The sequence below is a fragment of the Maniola jurtina genome, chromosome 6, assembly GCF_905333055.1.
Source record: "Maniola jurtina chromosome 6, ilManJurt1.1, whole genome shotgun sequence".
Taxonomy (NCBI): Eukaryota; Metazoa; Arthropoda; class Insecta; order Lepidoptera; family Nymphalidae; genus Maniola; species Maniola jurtina.
The window spans coordinates 14858700-14873240 of NC_060034.1; the positions used below are offsets into that span (position 1 = coordinate 14858700).

Below are 14541 nucleotides of genomic sequence, written 5' to 3' on the forward strand. Positions count from 1 at the left end.
ATCCCTCTGTAGTTTATTACCGTCCTTACAGGGTGTACGGAACCCAACTAACGTACTTTTTACACGTCTGCCTAAACAAAGATTTGTGTAATGTTTTCAGGTTTCATGTACTATGTAGGTGTGTGAGTTTTTTGATACACCATGACTTCTAAATGCAGATGGTAAAATTTCAATGTATGGGGTTAGAATGCATCCTTCAGAGTGACAATGGCTACACTTTTTTTTTTAAATCTATTTGGCAGAGCAATTAATTATGACTTGTTAAACTATCTAACTAAAGTAATCCGTACTAATATTATAAATGCGAAAGTGTGTCTGTCTGCCTTTATATGAATCATCTGTTTAATGCATTTTGATGAAATAGCTTCCATCCTGCAGTCAGTTAGTAACTTTAAGAAGCATCATCTGTTGATCTTGAATGCTAAGTAAACAACTGAATAAATAAGGGATAAAATGTTTAACAACCGCCCCCGTGTAGTTTATTAGTTAATCCCCCGCAAGCCTCTATCTCGACCCTACGTCGTTATGGGGTGTAAAGGACCCAACTATCGCTTTTTTATGGGTGTCGATAAATGACTCGGCCCGCTTTACCCGGGCACGGACGACCGTGATGGTTTCCTGAGTGGGGAAATGAAAATGAAAGTCATGCTCGAGTTTTTTGTTCTGCGAGAGATAAGTGCTATGTACGTGAAAACGCTGGGGCCTTTTAGGCCTGTAGGGTTAGTATGAGATTCCAACGTTGGTAGAGTTCGAGCGAAGACACTTTAACGTCAAAATAAAATGAACCTAAAGGTCTTTGATTTAAAGTCCTCATTATCATCACTAGTCCATATCAAGCTCACTGCTGCCCTCTCAGAATGAGAAGTGTTTTGGCCATAGTCTACCACGTTGACTAAGTGTGTAATCGCAGACTTCACACACCTTTGAGACATTATAGAGAACTCTCTTGCATGGAGGTATCCTCACGATATTTTCCGTTACCGTTAAAGCAAATGATATTTAACTGACTGACTGACTATCTGACTTGGAGGGCGACGTCTTAACTACTAGGCTACCATCGCTTGTCCCCGATTTAAAGCCATGCATTCAATATTACCACATATATCATTCAGTATTATTTTATTTTTCACAGTTTTTGCTTGGAGCGGTGGTAGATGTTTGAATGAACTGGAGATTTAACAAGGCAGTTAAGGTCAATTTTAAGCCCGATAGCGCAACGGTATAAAGCGGCCTGAAATCCAACAGGTTGGCTGTTCATAATCCACCCGTTGCCTGTAAATTGTCGTACGTATTCCTAGCACAAGCTTTACGCTCAGTTGGCGGGGAAAGGGGGAATGTTAGTCATGATTAATACGGGTAAGTATATTATTCTTTAAAAAAAAAACGTTTGTGGAACGCAAACTCTCATACTGACACTAAACTTGTACTCACTTATGAGGGCGGAATAAGCCGTCGTCATTGCGCGGTTTTGTACGTGCAATGATTGTGCGGTTTTACGCATTTTTGTTAGGTGTCGGTACTAATAGGGGTTTTGTACTTCAGTAGGGTTAAGTGTTGTATTTGTTGCATAGTGAATAGCTAATAATATCTACACCTGTGAAAACATTAATATACACTTTTATATTGCAATATTTTCTTTACATATTTTTGGCTATTTATTACCTACTGGGGAGTATTTTCATGGGAAAATTTATATTTTCTAAATTGAGTCGGGAACTTTTTACAGTACTGCAGGTATTCACATCAGTATGGTAGAGAGTTACAACTTACAATGTTTAACTATGATATTCTTCTATATAAATGTAAAAGGTGAAACTGACGGTAGGAAATATCGGCCACACAGTACACATACTTCTTACACGCATGCACTAACTCGTTAACACACACGCCCACGATACACAAACACACACACACACACACACACACACACACACACACACACACACACAACAAACTCCAGAAAGAAACAATTTTCAGAAATTTTAACGGAGCGACGCCAGGGCGGGTCAGTTAGTTATAAATAGAATAATAAAGAAATGTAACAAAACAAAGAATGGCCCAACTGTGACATTTGTGGCGACATAAAAACCGTAAAAAACTGTATATAGAGCCAAGTCTAAAACCAAGCATTTCAATAAAACAAAACTTACATAACAAAAACAAAGGCCCGAAATCCGGATACATGAATCCGGCTGCATTGAAGAGATTTAAAGGTTTACATTTGAGACAGATAGGACAAATCGACAAAAGATGTGAGCCAAGATTATAAAAGACTATTTGGCTCTTTTTAGTGTAAACTAATATAGACGTACTCGTAACTCTAAATAACCTAAGAGATGCATTGCTGATTGTACGAGTAGCTGCAGTATTTGAAGTCCCAATACAAAGGCTAGTTTAAATAAAAATCGAGTCCTATGAATCTGTTAAAATTAGTACGACACGACAAGTTGTAAGTTAGTGCTTTAAAGAGGTCGTTGGTTTAGTGAAAAAGAAAAAAAGAAAGTTAGAAAAATTGAAAATTTTTGTGTATTTAAAATTATGTGGTATTTTAAATAGAAAGAAAAAAGATATCAGTACGCCAACCATAGACCTCAAGTTCGACATTTCGAATTTCAACTCGTACTTTGTACGCTAGCGGGCAATATTACCACTTTCCACGCAGATTTCAAAGGGCAAACGAATCTTTTCAGAGCGATTGAGATGAAAAATATAGTTTTTTATATGAAATTGTTACGATTGGCCGCTCTAACCTTTTACCAAGTCTCTGCAAGCTGCATACATTCCGGCAATATTTCACGGGGGAGAAAAAGGCGTCTAATCGCGCCATTACGGTTTCGAAACAACTATTAGAGGCGGCTTTTAAGCCGGCCATTCGCACGATGCGGCAATTTGAGACTAAACGTCGAAGGAAATGGACGCTGCGAGTACTGGGATTACGCCCGCACTCAGCCCGACCGCGAAATGCGTAATGGTAGATTGGTCAAGGCGTTTATGATGTAGAAACTTGACTTAGGTTCCCGGATTTCTAGCAGAAACATGAGATGAAGATTGCAACTTATTTTGAAAAGAGTAGATCACACTTCACACTAATATTATAAAGGCGAAAGTTTGTGTGTATGTGTGTGTGTGTGTGTGTGTATGTTTGTTACTCCTTCACGCAAAAACAACTTAACGGTTTTGGCTAAAATTTGGAATGGAGATAGATAATATCCTGGATTAGCACATAGGCTTCTTTTGATCCCGGAAAATCATAGAGTTCCCACGGGTTTCGAAAAACCTAAATCCACGCAGGCGATGTCGCGGGCATCGGCTAGTACGGTTTTGCACTAAAGTACACGAAAAAACTGATTAGGTATCGTTTGTGTACCCTGTAAATCGTTTGATGTCATCTGTTTCAGAATGTTTACTAATGAAAGAGTTCTATTGAATTTTATAGGATACGTCAAAAGTAAAGCTTTTGATTTTCATTTTCCTTCGATTTAGCTTTCGATTGATGCAATAGGCTTTTACATGATATTGTTAAAACTATTTTAACATGTCGTATTGTCGTCGGTTTACTGCAAGAAGCCTAGTTTGTAGCAACTATAAACTGAGTTCTATTTTAGGCTGTTCAATTTCAGAAGATCTGACAAAATAAATATGTTTACAAGTATTTATTTTAGTGCATTGTCAACATTTTTTGTCTTTCAAAAAACCGATATTTCCTGGTTACTTATATCTGTTAATTCTTCAAAAAAAGCTCTTTGAATAAATAATGATATTTAGAAACAGCGTAAAAGTGGCTCGTTAATATTCCAAACCGACTTCCAAAGCAATCAGATAGAAATGAAATTGTCATCACAAATAACATCTGCTGAGAGGAATTTATTCATAGCGCGCCTTGTGAATTGATAAAAAAGTGGGCCAAGATTTATGGGGAGAGAAAATGATGAAAATACAATATTTTTAGGATTCTGTATCCGAATAGTGCCAATGGGACCCTATTACTAAGCCTCCGCAATCTGTCCATCTGTCGGTCTATCTATCCGTTTGTCTGCCCGTCTATCTGTCCGTCCGTCCATCCATCTGCCTGTTAGCGAGCTGTACATCATAAACCCTAATAGATAGAGAGTTAAAATTTTCACAGAGTGTGTATATCCATTGCTAAATAGTAGTCATGTAGCTATGTTAAAAAAATTAAAAAGTATCTTATCCTATACGATGGTACGGAACCCATCATGGACGAGTCGGGCTCGCACTGTACCGGTATTACTTATTTTGACTATGAGGCAACTCCATTTTTCCTTTTGTCGTGTAATATATGAAAATAGTAAATTGTTACATCTAAGTAGGTATATAAAACGAGAAAGTGACAGACTAACATCAATATCAAAGCAAGAGACTTGAGGTTTTGTGTTTTTGTATTGACTTGTGTAATTGTCAACTTTTTTTTACTACGCTGTGTTGATGAAAAACCGCAAGAAAACGTCGAGAGATTGTGCTTGAGCTGCAGAAATGGGCAATTGAAATCTTCAGTCGTTCTCCGATTGGTGCTTCAGACACTATTGGAGAGACACAATGGTTCATTGATTTTATATTTTTTCTTATACCTGTCAAAGACAAACGATTTCTATGGTAAAGATGGAAATGAGCAATGTCATATCTTGAATCTTTCTTTCTTGAATCTTGAGCTTTTATATCTTGAATCTCAATAGTTTTAGTTCTTTTACTAAAACTTTGTAGCTTAATAATAATGAAAGAAGTTCCAGAAGTCCCCAAGAAGTTCATACAAACGAAGTTTGATTCATAATGACTAACCTAATTTAGCAGTATCCAAGCGCTAACTTTTCTAAATCTTTCTAATATTATTATGCAGTTTTTCAGTTCTTTTCTCTCAAATAATTGACGCCATAATATTTATATCTCTAATAGTCAAACATGTTTTTTAAATTCGGACATGCCTACGTTTATACCTATAGCTGTACATAAATTTGTGTGATAAACACTTAGGATACCGTAGCTCGTAAGTATAAAATGTAACGGCTCTACACTCACGTATTTAGTCGATTTAAGCCCGACTAGTTTCGAACCCATCCGGGATCTTTTTAGGGTTCCGTACCTCAAAAGGAAAAACGGAACCCTTATAGGATCACTTTGTTGTCTGTCTGTCTGTCTGTCTGTCTGTCCATCTGTCCGTCCGTCCGTTTCTCCGTGTGTCGTGTCTGTCAAAAAACTTATAGGGTACTTCCCGTTGACCTAGAATCATTTGGTAGGTAGGTAGGTCTTATAGCACAAATACAGGAATCTGATAACCGCCAATTTGTGGTTACATCATTAAAAAAAAAATTAAAATGTGTGTTGTTAATTTACAAAATATAATAAGATAACTATACCAAGTGGGGTATCATAGGAAAGGGCTTTACTTGTACATTCTAAAACTGATTTTTATTTATTTTTGAGCATAATAGTTTTTGATTTTCGTGAAAATGTTGGAAAAAATACCCGAGTACCGGTTTTTTAATAATAAAGAGTAAACGTGAAAAGTTATTAGTTTTTATTCTAATAGTATATCACGATAAAAACCTTTAAGATAGGCTAGACTTGACTAGTAACGAAAAAAATCACGTTGAAGTACTTTTGATTATAGTTCTTAAGAGTTTACAGTTCGTAAATTAGTTATTGGCACGCAACCCAAGCCAACGTCAAGGAGTAACCGCTTAAGTATTTGTTTGAATAACAAATTACGGTTATTAAGTGATTTAAGTTCAAACTTGTTATTTAACAAGTTTATCTATAATCTTAAGCTTCAGTGAAATTAGCGAGTCGTTCTGTTAAATTTATCGTTTGTTATTTATTGAGTACCGCCGGCTGTAGGTCACAGTTTAGTTTATTCGTCTTTATAGGGTTTCGGATCCGGGGGTGCCAATGGGACTCTATCACCCTATCTAATGGGAGCCTGGGGCTGCGATCTATAGAGTGCTCTTTGGCTTTTTTTTTTCAGACTTAACAGGGCTCTCTCCGTCACTCGTTTCATACAATCGTAGTTCCAATTTCATTTGAATATTAAGCAACCAAAGTCCATGAAATTTTGCAGGCATATTCTAGAAACAAATATCTGGGTCTATGGTGTTTTAGATTTTTCTAAAAATATGTAGTTTTAAAATTACAGGGGGTCAAAGATTTGTATGTAAATTTTTAAGACAGCGTAACTTTGAAACCGAATATTTTAACAGAAATCTGGAAAACCACGGACATAGATATTAGTTTCTAGAATATGTCTGCAAAATTTCATGGACTTTGGTTGCTTAATATTCAAATGAAATTGGAACTACGTTTGTATGAAACGAGTGACGGAGAGAGCCCTCTTAAAATACCGTTAAAAGGAGACAGCGTAATATCACTAGCATAAATCTAGCTCGTTTTAACTGAAACTTAAGTCAGTCAGACGGACAGACAGACAGACAGACCGACAACGAAGTGATCCTATAAGGATACTTTCTTTCTGAGGTACGGAACCCAAAAAATCAACTCACAAGTTAAACCAAAAAGTAAAATTCGAGTTCCGTAAAATAAATCGTGTGTAGCGATAATTTTAATCGCAAGTTTGCTTAATTCACCGCTCGCAGTGTATTTTGCAGAGTTTATTAGCGTCATAAAATTAATGAACGGCCGCTTGGTGTCGTTCATAATTTTATGTGGAAAATATTCGCGAACGCGACGTTGCCCTGATGAATATAATGTTTGCTTAATATATTAGTTGCACTGGACCCCTTTTTAATCAGAACAGTCAATATGGTCAGTATCAATTTTATGATTACACTGTAACGTAGCAAATCTATACTAATAAATAAAATTGGAGTGTCTGTCTGTAATTTCGAAATAACTACCTCATATTAAGCTCATATGGTTATTTGAACGATACCATAACTGAATCACACGTTTTTAAAATTTTTGTCTGTCTGTCTGTCTGTCTGTCTGTCTGTCTGTTTGAAAAGGCTAATCTTTGGAACGGCTGAACCGATTTTGACGGGACTTTCACAGGCAAGTAGAGGATTGACCAGGGCGTAAAATAGGCTACTTTTTTAACCGACTTTTAAAAAGGGAGTTGTGTTTTTCTACCTATGTAGACCGAAATCTCCGAGATTTCTGAACCGATTTGCGTCATTTCTTTTTTAATCGATAGAGGAACTTTGCGACATTGTTTCATAAAAAATTTGGAGTCCAACTCCTCAATCCTGATGCTGCAGGGGATCTGACCAATCCACGCGGGCGAAGCTGCGGGCATCAGCTAGTCGTTACTATAGTACTTACCTAACTATTTACCTACAAACTTTATACGCATATACTTAAGAGGGGTCTCTCCGTCACTCGCTTCATATAAACGTAGTTCCAATTTCATTTGAATATTAAGCAACCAAAGTCCATGAAATTTTGCAGACATATTCTAGAAACTAATATCTATGTCTGTGGTTTTCCAGATTTCTGTTAAAATATTCGGTTTCAAAGTAACGCGGTCTTAAAAATTTACATACAAATCTTTGAGCCCCTGTAATTTTAAAACTACACATTTTTAGAAAAATCTAAAACACCACAGACACAGATATTAGTTTCTAGAATATGTCTGCAAAATTTCATGGACTTTGGTTGCTTAATAATATTCAAATGAAATTGGAACTACGATTGTATGAAGCGAGTGACGGAGAGAGCCCTGTTAAGTACAAGTAACGTAACTTTATACGCAGATACTTAGTTACATCTTCTTCTGTTACATATCTATGTACGTATAAAAGTTTGTAGTTAGATGATGGCCAAGTGCCAGCGTGACTCGTAACACAGGGTACCAATGTGGATGTAGTAAGTAGGTAATAATCAAAATTTTTACACAAGCGTTCCAAGTTAAATTTGTAGTTCACGGATGAAATACTTTATTTTATTAACCCCCGACCCTAAAAGAGGGGTGTTATAAGTTTGACGTGTGCATCTGTGTATCTGTCTGTGGCATCGTAGCTCCTAAACTAATGAACCGATTTTAATCTACTTTTTTCTTTGAAAGGTGGCTTGATCGAGAGTGATCTTAGCTATAATCCAAGAAAATCGGTTCAGCCGTTTGAAAGTTATCAGCTCTTTTCTAGTTACTGTAACCGTCACTTGTCGGGGGTGTTATAAATTAATTTACACTTGTGAAGAAGTTTTTTTTTGTTTTTGGAAATTGGATAATATTATTTTCTTCTAGACACTACTTACTTAAAGTTGTTATTTAATTATTTCGTAGTTTATCGAATTTGGCCGGCAGCCATATCTGATTGAGATGAATGTAAACATAAATACTTACTGAGCTTCATCTCAAATACTTATATTAAGAAGAGGATGAAATTAAATATCGAATTCCCTGATATTTAATATAGCGACGAGATTAAATTTCTAAAATTCACTGTTTCTATTTTCTTTCAGACTATTCAATCAACATTCTGTTTTTTTTTTGTAGAGTACGCTTTTTAATAAAGTATCAGTAAATAAATAAATTTTATTTTTTTATTTTATTCGAATACAAGTTAGTCGTTGACTGCGATCTCACCAGGTGGCAAGTGATAATGCAGTCTTAGATGGAAGTGGGCTAACTTGGAAGGGGTAGGAAAGTTTCACTTTCGCATTAATTGTAAAATGGGTAGTGATGTGCTTAAAAATCCGATGGGACCTGTTTCCAGATTTTCCGCGATAAAAACTAACCAAGAAAAAAAAAACACGTCGATCCGTTGCTCTGTTGCGTTGGTATTGAAGAAAAATCGACAAACCAACACAATTTCGCATAATAACATGGGTAGTGATTTACAATATGAAACTTCTGCACTGCTTTAATATTAAACAAACAATAATAATAATCATCATGAAATTCTGTACTCTGAATATTTGATATATCAGGCACAAAATTATGTACATCATCAGGCGGGCTGCTGATTAATTTTATGGCGATAATAAACTCGGGAAAATACTGTTGTATCATGTACCTATATTATTAAACTTACCTGGAATATTCACTACTATATTCATTTTATTATTATGCAGTAACTTTTTTATATATATTCCTACCCAATATCACTATTCATATTATAAATGTGATAGTGTGTTGGTTTATTCGTTTTTCCTTCAATCACCCGCAATGGGGTGATTATATTTTTTGTGTGGGTATAGTTGAAGTGTTTTTGTAAGCCTATTTTTTTAATATATAAATGTATATAACATAAAATTATCTAACAAGATTTTTTTCATGAATACTTTCTATCTTTTTGTACCTATTCTACTCCCTTTACAGCCTCTCGCCCTGCCAAGGGTCCCTGGTAGAGATCTCTTATAGAGATAACTGCTTCCCTGTCAACTTTTTCTTTCTTTTTCTCTTTATTGTTACAACGTTATGTTATAAATAATAATAGAAAAGTACTGGAAAGTGACATATTATTATGCTACTCTTTATCTCTGAAAATAAAATGAAATAAAAGCCATGGGAACCCCCTTGGCCTTTTAAAAACCTTGAAGGACACGTCCGTGCCTAAAATTTCACTAAAATGTTCTCAAAAGTGTGTTAAGTCTGCTAATCCGCGTTTGGGCAGGGTTGTGGACTGTGGCCTAAACTCGTCTCGTTCTGAGAGGACGTTCTGAGTAGTGAGTCAACAATGGGTTCAGATGATGTTGATGGTCTAAAACTCTAAACTACGAGTATTAATAGAACTCCATCCATAGCACTGTTACGACCATCAGACCAATATATTACCGAATTCAAATTAAATTTTAACAATGCGCTGCTTAGTCATTAAACGCATTGTAATAAACCGTTAATATTTCACCGACGGCGCCATGGAAGCACATTTCGCCATAAAATATTGCCGATTAATCTATTCATAGCGCTTAAATCTAAATAACTATTTTCCAATAATATATCCCACAAAATCGGCCTTCATATAGAGGATGGTGTGCTTAAAGCGGTTATAGGAGGCAAAGCGATCTAGCGACCCGCCCCGGCGTCGCATGGGTAATTCATTAAAATTTTCGTAGAGATCTCTAATTAAAAAAAATAAAATATAGCCTATGTCACTCAGGAATAATGTAGCTTTCTGCTGGTAAAAGATTTTTCAAAATCTGTTTATTAGTCTCAGATATAACTTCCTACAAACAAAATTACAAACTTTACTTCTACGGTTAGTATGAATGATACAACGTTGCCACTTTTGTCGCATACGGAACCGCCCGCCCTACGCTGGTCAGTCATTTAGTAGTGGTGGGAACGACGGCGTGGCCAGGTGATTTTTTTGCAAAAAACTCGATAATTAACTCATTATCTAAAGTTAAAGACTTGAAAAGAGACGTAGGCTACTTTTTATCCCGGAAAATCAAAGAGTACCCACGGAATTCTTAAAAACTTTAATCCACGCGGACGAAGTCGCGGGCATTAGCTATCAAAAATAATCTGATTCATACTGGTACTCTAATCTAAATAACTATTTTTCAATATACCCGCAAATATCGGCCGTTATGAATTTTTCGTCTAGTCGGAAAACGTGCCTCAAATACATTATTTTCGGCAAAGAAATGCGGGCCCCTCACTAAATATAAATAACTTGAATTTACGGAGCAATTTATGGAGGTCCATGCGATATGGAGGCTCGGAAAGTTCTCACAATGGAAGCCGTGTTACTGATAAGAGCTATGTTTGAAATGTTTTGAATTAAATTTTGAATAAGTACCTCTCTCTCTTTGCGCTATTTTGAATAAGTACTTTTCTCACCTTATCATTAATCCATACATCTGAAAAAAAAAGTGAGGACTGACTGACTGACTGAATCTCAACGCACAGCTCAAACTACTTGACTGATCGGGCAGTTTGGCAAGCAGATATCTATTATGCCGTATACATCCACCAAGAAAGGATTTTTGAAAATTCAATCCTAAGGGGGCAAAATAAGGATTTGAAATTGGTGTAGAAGTGTAGTACGGGTATAATTATATAGACAACGCAGAAACATTACAATATCGTATGAAGGGTCTCTCAGCTCGGTTTTCGCTGGCAGCATGCGGGGCGTGCATCGGGCATGCAAGATTAATGGCAGCTGCACGGCATCGGCCCTCGTCATGTTCCGCGAAAACAGAATAAAAATAAGGCCGACACTCTATTTTATGAACGGGAGAAATAAAATATCGCCTCTATCGCCTAAAAGAGAATAGCGAATTAATAAAATTTAGTTGTTTTTCGCATCGATATGACCTTGTAAGTCTAGCCCACTTAGCTCCATTATCATTTACTTAATTTTTATACAGCCTTTTGAGCTTTTGAGAAGTTAGGTATGGTCCATTTCTAAGTTATACTTTGTTACTTTTGAAGTTTTAAATGGGACATTAAGTACAACCATCAACACACATAGTAAGTTATTTAAATTCGACGGCCTACCTGCCAAGGTGGTAAGCGCTGTGGGTCTTATAAGTGGGAGATCCCGGGTTTGAATCCCGGCAGGGATTTAGAATTTCTAAATTTCTGGTCTGCTTCGGCCTTACCGCACTACCGAAAAAACCATGCCGTCAAGCGATTTAGCGTACCCGTACGATGCCGTGTAAAAACCAAAAGGGTATGGATTAAATAAAAACTGCCAATACCCGCTTCCATCTTAGACTGCATTATCACTTACTACCATGTGAGATTGCAGTCAAGAACTAGGGTATCTGAATTAAAAAAAAAATGCTTGTAGTTCTAATGCTAATTAAATCAAGGATATTCTCTTTTGTTCCAGCTACCACAACTAGCGGTCACCACAAATGTGCAGATGTAGGAATGTGACACTAAAGCCCCCTCGAACCAGCCCAAAGATGAAACGCCGCCTACCAACCGTGCGGGAGGAACCCAGCTCACCAAAAACCATCTGCAACAGTGATCTGGCAATATACGCCATGGTGGTGTCCACCGCCGTGCTCAGTTATGTGAACAGTTTAAACGGTGATTTCGTACATGATGATATACCGGCCATAGTGAGCAATGGAGACGTTGTGGGCACGAACTCGTTGAAGCAGCTGTTTTTGGATGACTTCTGGGGCACGCCGATGGCTGATCCGAACAGTCATAAGTCGTATCGGCCGCTCACGACGCTGTCTTTTCGGTAAGTGATAGACTATTTTCTTTTAAATCATCACACTAATATTATAAAGGAGAAAGTTTGTATGTGTGTGTGTGTGTGTGTGTGTGTGTATGTGTGTGTATGTTTGTTACTCCTTCACGCAAAAACTACTGGACGGATTGGGCTGAAATTTAGAATGGAGATAGATTATACCCTGGATTAGCACATAGGCTACTTTTTATCCCGGAAAATCAAAGAGTTCCCACGGGAATTTTAAAAAACCTACATCCACGCGAACGAAGTTGCGGGTATCAGCTAGTTTTTAAATATATGTCAGCGGAACCATCAGAATTCAAACCTACTTCTCCCAGAGTCACAGTTCGCTTACTGGGAAGTGCCGAGAGATACAGACCTATGTATTGTCTTTTCGTTTAGAACAGTTTAAATCGCGAACGCGAAAACGTATGCATAGTGAGACTTTTGAGGTCCCGGGTTCGATTTCCGGCAGGGGTTTGGAATTTTATAATTTCTAAATATTTGGTCTGGTTTTAGTTAAGCTAGTTACCACCCTACCGGCAAAGCCGTGCTGCCAAGCAATTTATCGTTCCAGTACGATGCCGTGTAGAAACCAAGGGGGTATTGCCCCTCCCAGGTTAGCCGCTTCCATCTTAGACTGCATCATCACTGACTAGGTGAGATTGCAGTCAAGGGCTAACTTGTGTCTGAATAAATAAAAATAATTGCAAAAACGTCAATCTGAAACCGCCATAAGCCAGGGAGGTTTCAGACAACATGACACGTCGTTATCGTCACGTTATCGCATACGAACGGAAAGGACAGACATAAATATAAACCAAGGGGGTGAAAAAAGGGTTATACTTCCTCAAATAAATGCCCGTAATGTCGTGTTTCCGCCATTCTTTCTCAACGTCTAGAAGTCAGCCATAAATTCCGCTCTCGGAGCCTCTATTTATCATCCGGGTTGGACTCCAAACTTAATATATCATCATGAAAATATTATTCATCTTATTATAAGATCTATGGCATTAGACACCGGCTAGGTACGAGAAAGACGAAAACAAAATAGATAGAATTTCTATCTAAAGTTACAGATACATAGAGAACCTACTCGTTACACTTAATTTTACGGGGTAAGGGAAATAATAGTCATTTTTAAATAAATAACCTTTTATTTCTTTTTATTAATTTACATGGATTACAAACGAAGATTTACCTATGTTAGTAACGTTAGTAAGTAACAATTTTTCTTTTTAAATTATGTTAGTGTTGTAAGTAATAAATAATTAACATGCATACATTAATCATGTTAACCGTTACCTAATAGTATCTATTCTTTAAAAAATTGAATTCTATATTTCCTTGTATTTTATAAGAATTAGTTTTAATGCCTTTGCCTACTTTACCTGCCTTTGCTAATTTCCCTGTAACTTGATGGATATAGGTATTATTTCTGTCTCCAATATTCTAGGCTACGGTTAAGTTGAACAACGATAAAATTGCAACCAACTATACAGGTAACTACCTAGTCAATACAAACCCACTATATTTGATGTGCTATAAAACTTTGCCAAGTTATTGCACTAAGTTAGGAGCTAGCCTGCGGTTCGACACACGGAAATCCGCAGTTGCCAAGTTGATTTTGCTCCACATTTGAATCTGCAGGTTTGCGTGTATCCAAGTTTTGCAACTGCTTGAGAACTACGCTTATATACTCGTACATACATAGTTGCTTGCGAAGTTATAGGTAGTTCACTCCATTATTGGTGTGTATATCTGCTATACCTCGGGTTGCATCACTGAACTATACACATTCAATACAAGTACGCTGGAAAAGGTGTGCCATATAAAATGACAGATTTTTTGTACCGATCAGAAGTGCCCCACCAAGAATTAAAATTGGGCTAAAAATCACTACAAGAATGGCCTAATCGCCCGAATTCGCACATCATGTTAAATACAAACTGCCACGTAGAATAGCGTTATGCTCTTCACAAAAACCTGGTGAAAATTGTCAATATGCGTAGAATTAGCGAAAAATGCCACGTGCATTTAGGAGCTAAGATATAACAAATCCTATTAAATATCAAGCGTGCCTTTAAACTGATCATATTATAAACAACAAGTGTAAATTAAAAAATATTCATAACACCCCCGACAAGTGAAGGTTACCGTATCTAGAAAAGAGCTGATATCTTTCAAACGGCTGTGTCAATTTTCTCACACGTATGTATGGGTTTGATGGAAAAAAAAATGAGTTTCAGTTCTAAGTATGTGGAATCCCCAAAATTTATTCTTTTTTTTTTTCTATTTTTGTGTGAAAACCATAATGCGGTTCACAGAATACATCTACTTACCAAGTTTCAACAGTATGGTTTTTATAGTTTCGGAAAAAAGTGTCTGTGACATACGGACAGACAGACAGACAGACAGACAGACATGACAAATC

General features: G+C 36.8%; 1 protein-coding gene across 1 annotated transcript in view; it reads left to right on the forward strand.

Annotated features, from left to right (window-relative positions):
- LOC123866475 (protein O-mannosyl-transferase TMTC1-like) overlaps nucleotides 1-14541 on the forward strand; it is a 155642-nt gene that overhangs the window by 44227 nt on the left and 96874 nt on the right. Inside the window, exon 2 of the mRNA XM_045908065.1 lies at nucleotides 11754-12116. Within this exon, the coding sequence (XP_045764021.1) occupies nucleotides 11779-12116 (338 nt within the window). The 5' untranslated portion in view covers nucleotides 11754-11778. The remainder of the gene's footprint in view (nucleotides 1-11753; nucleotides 12117-14541) is intronic.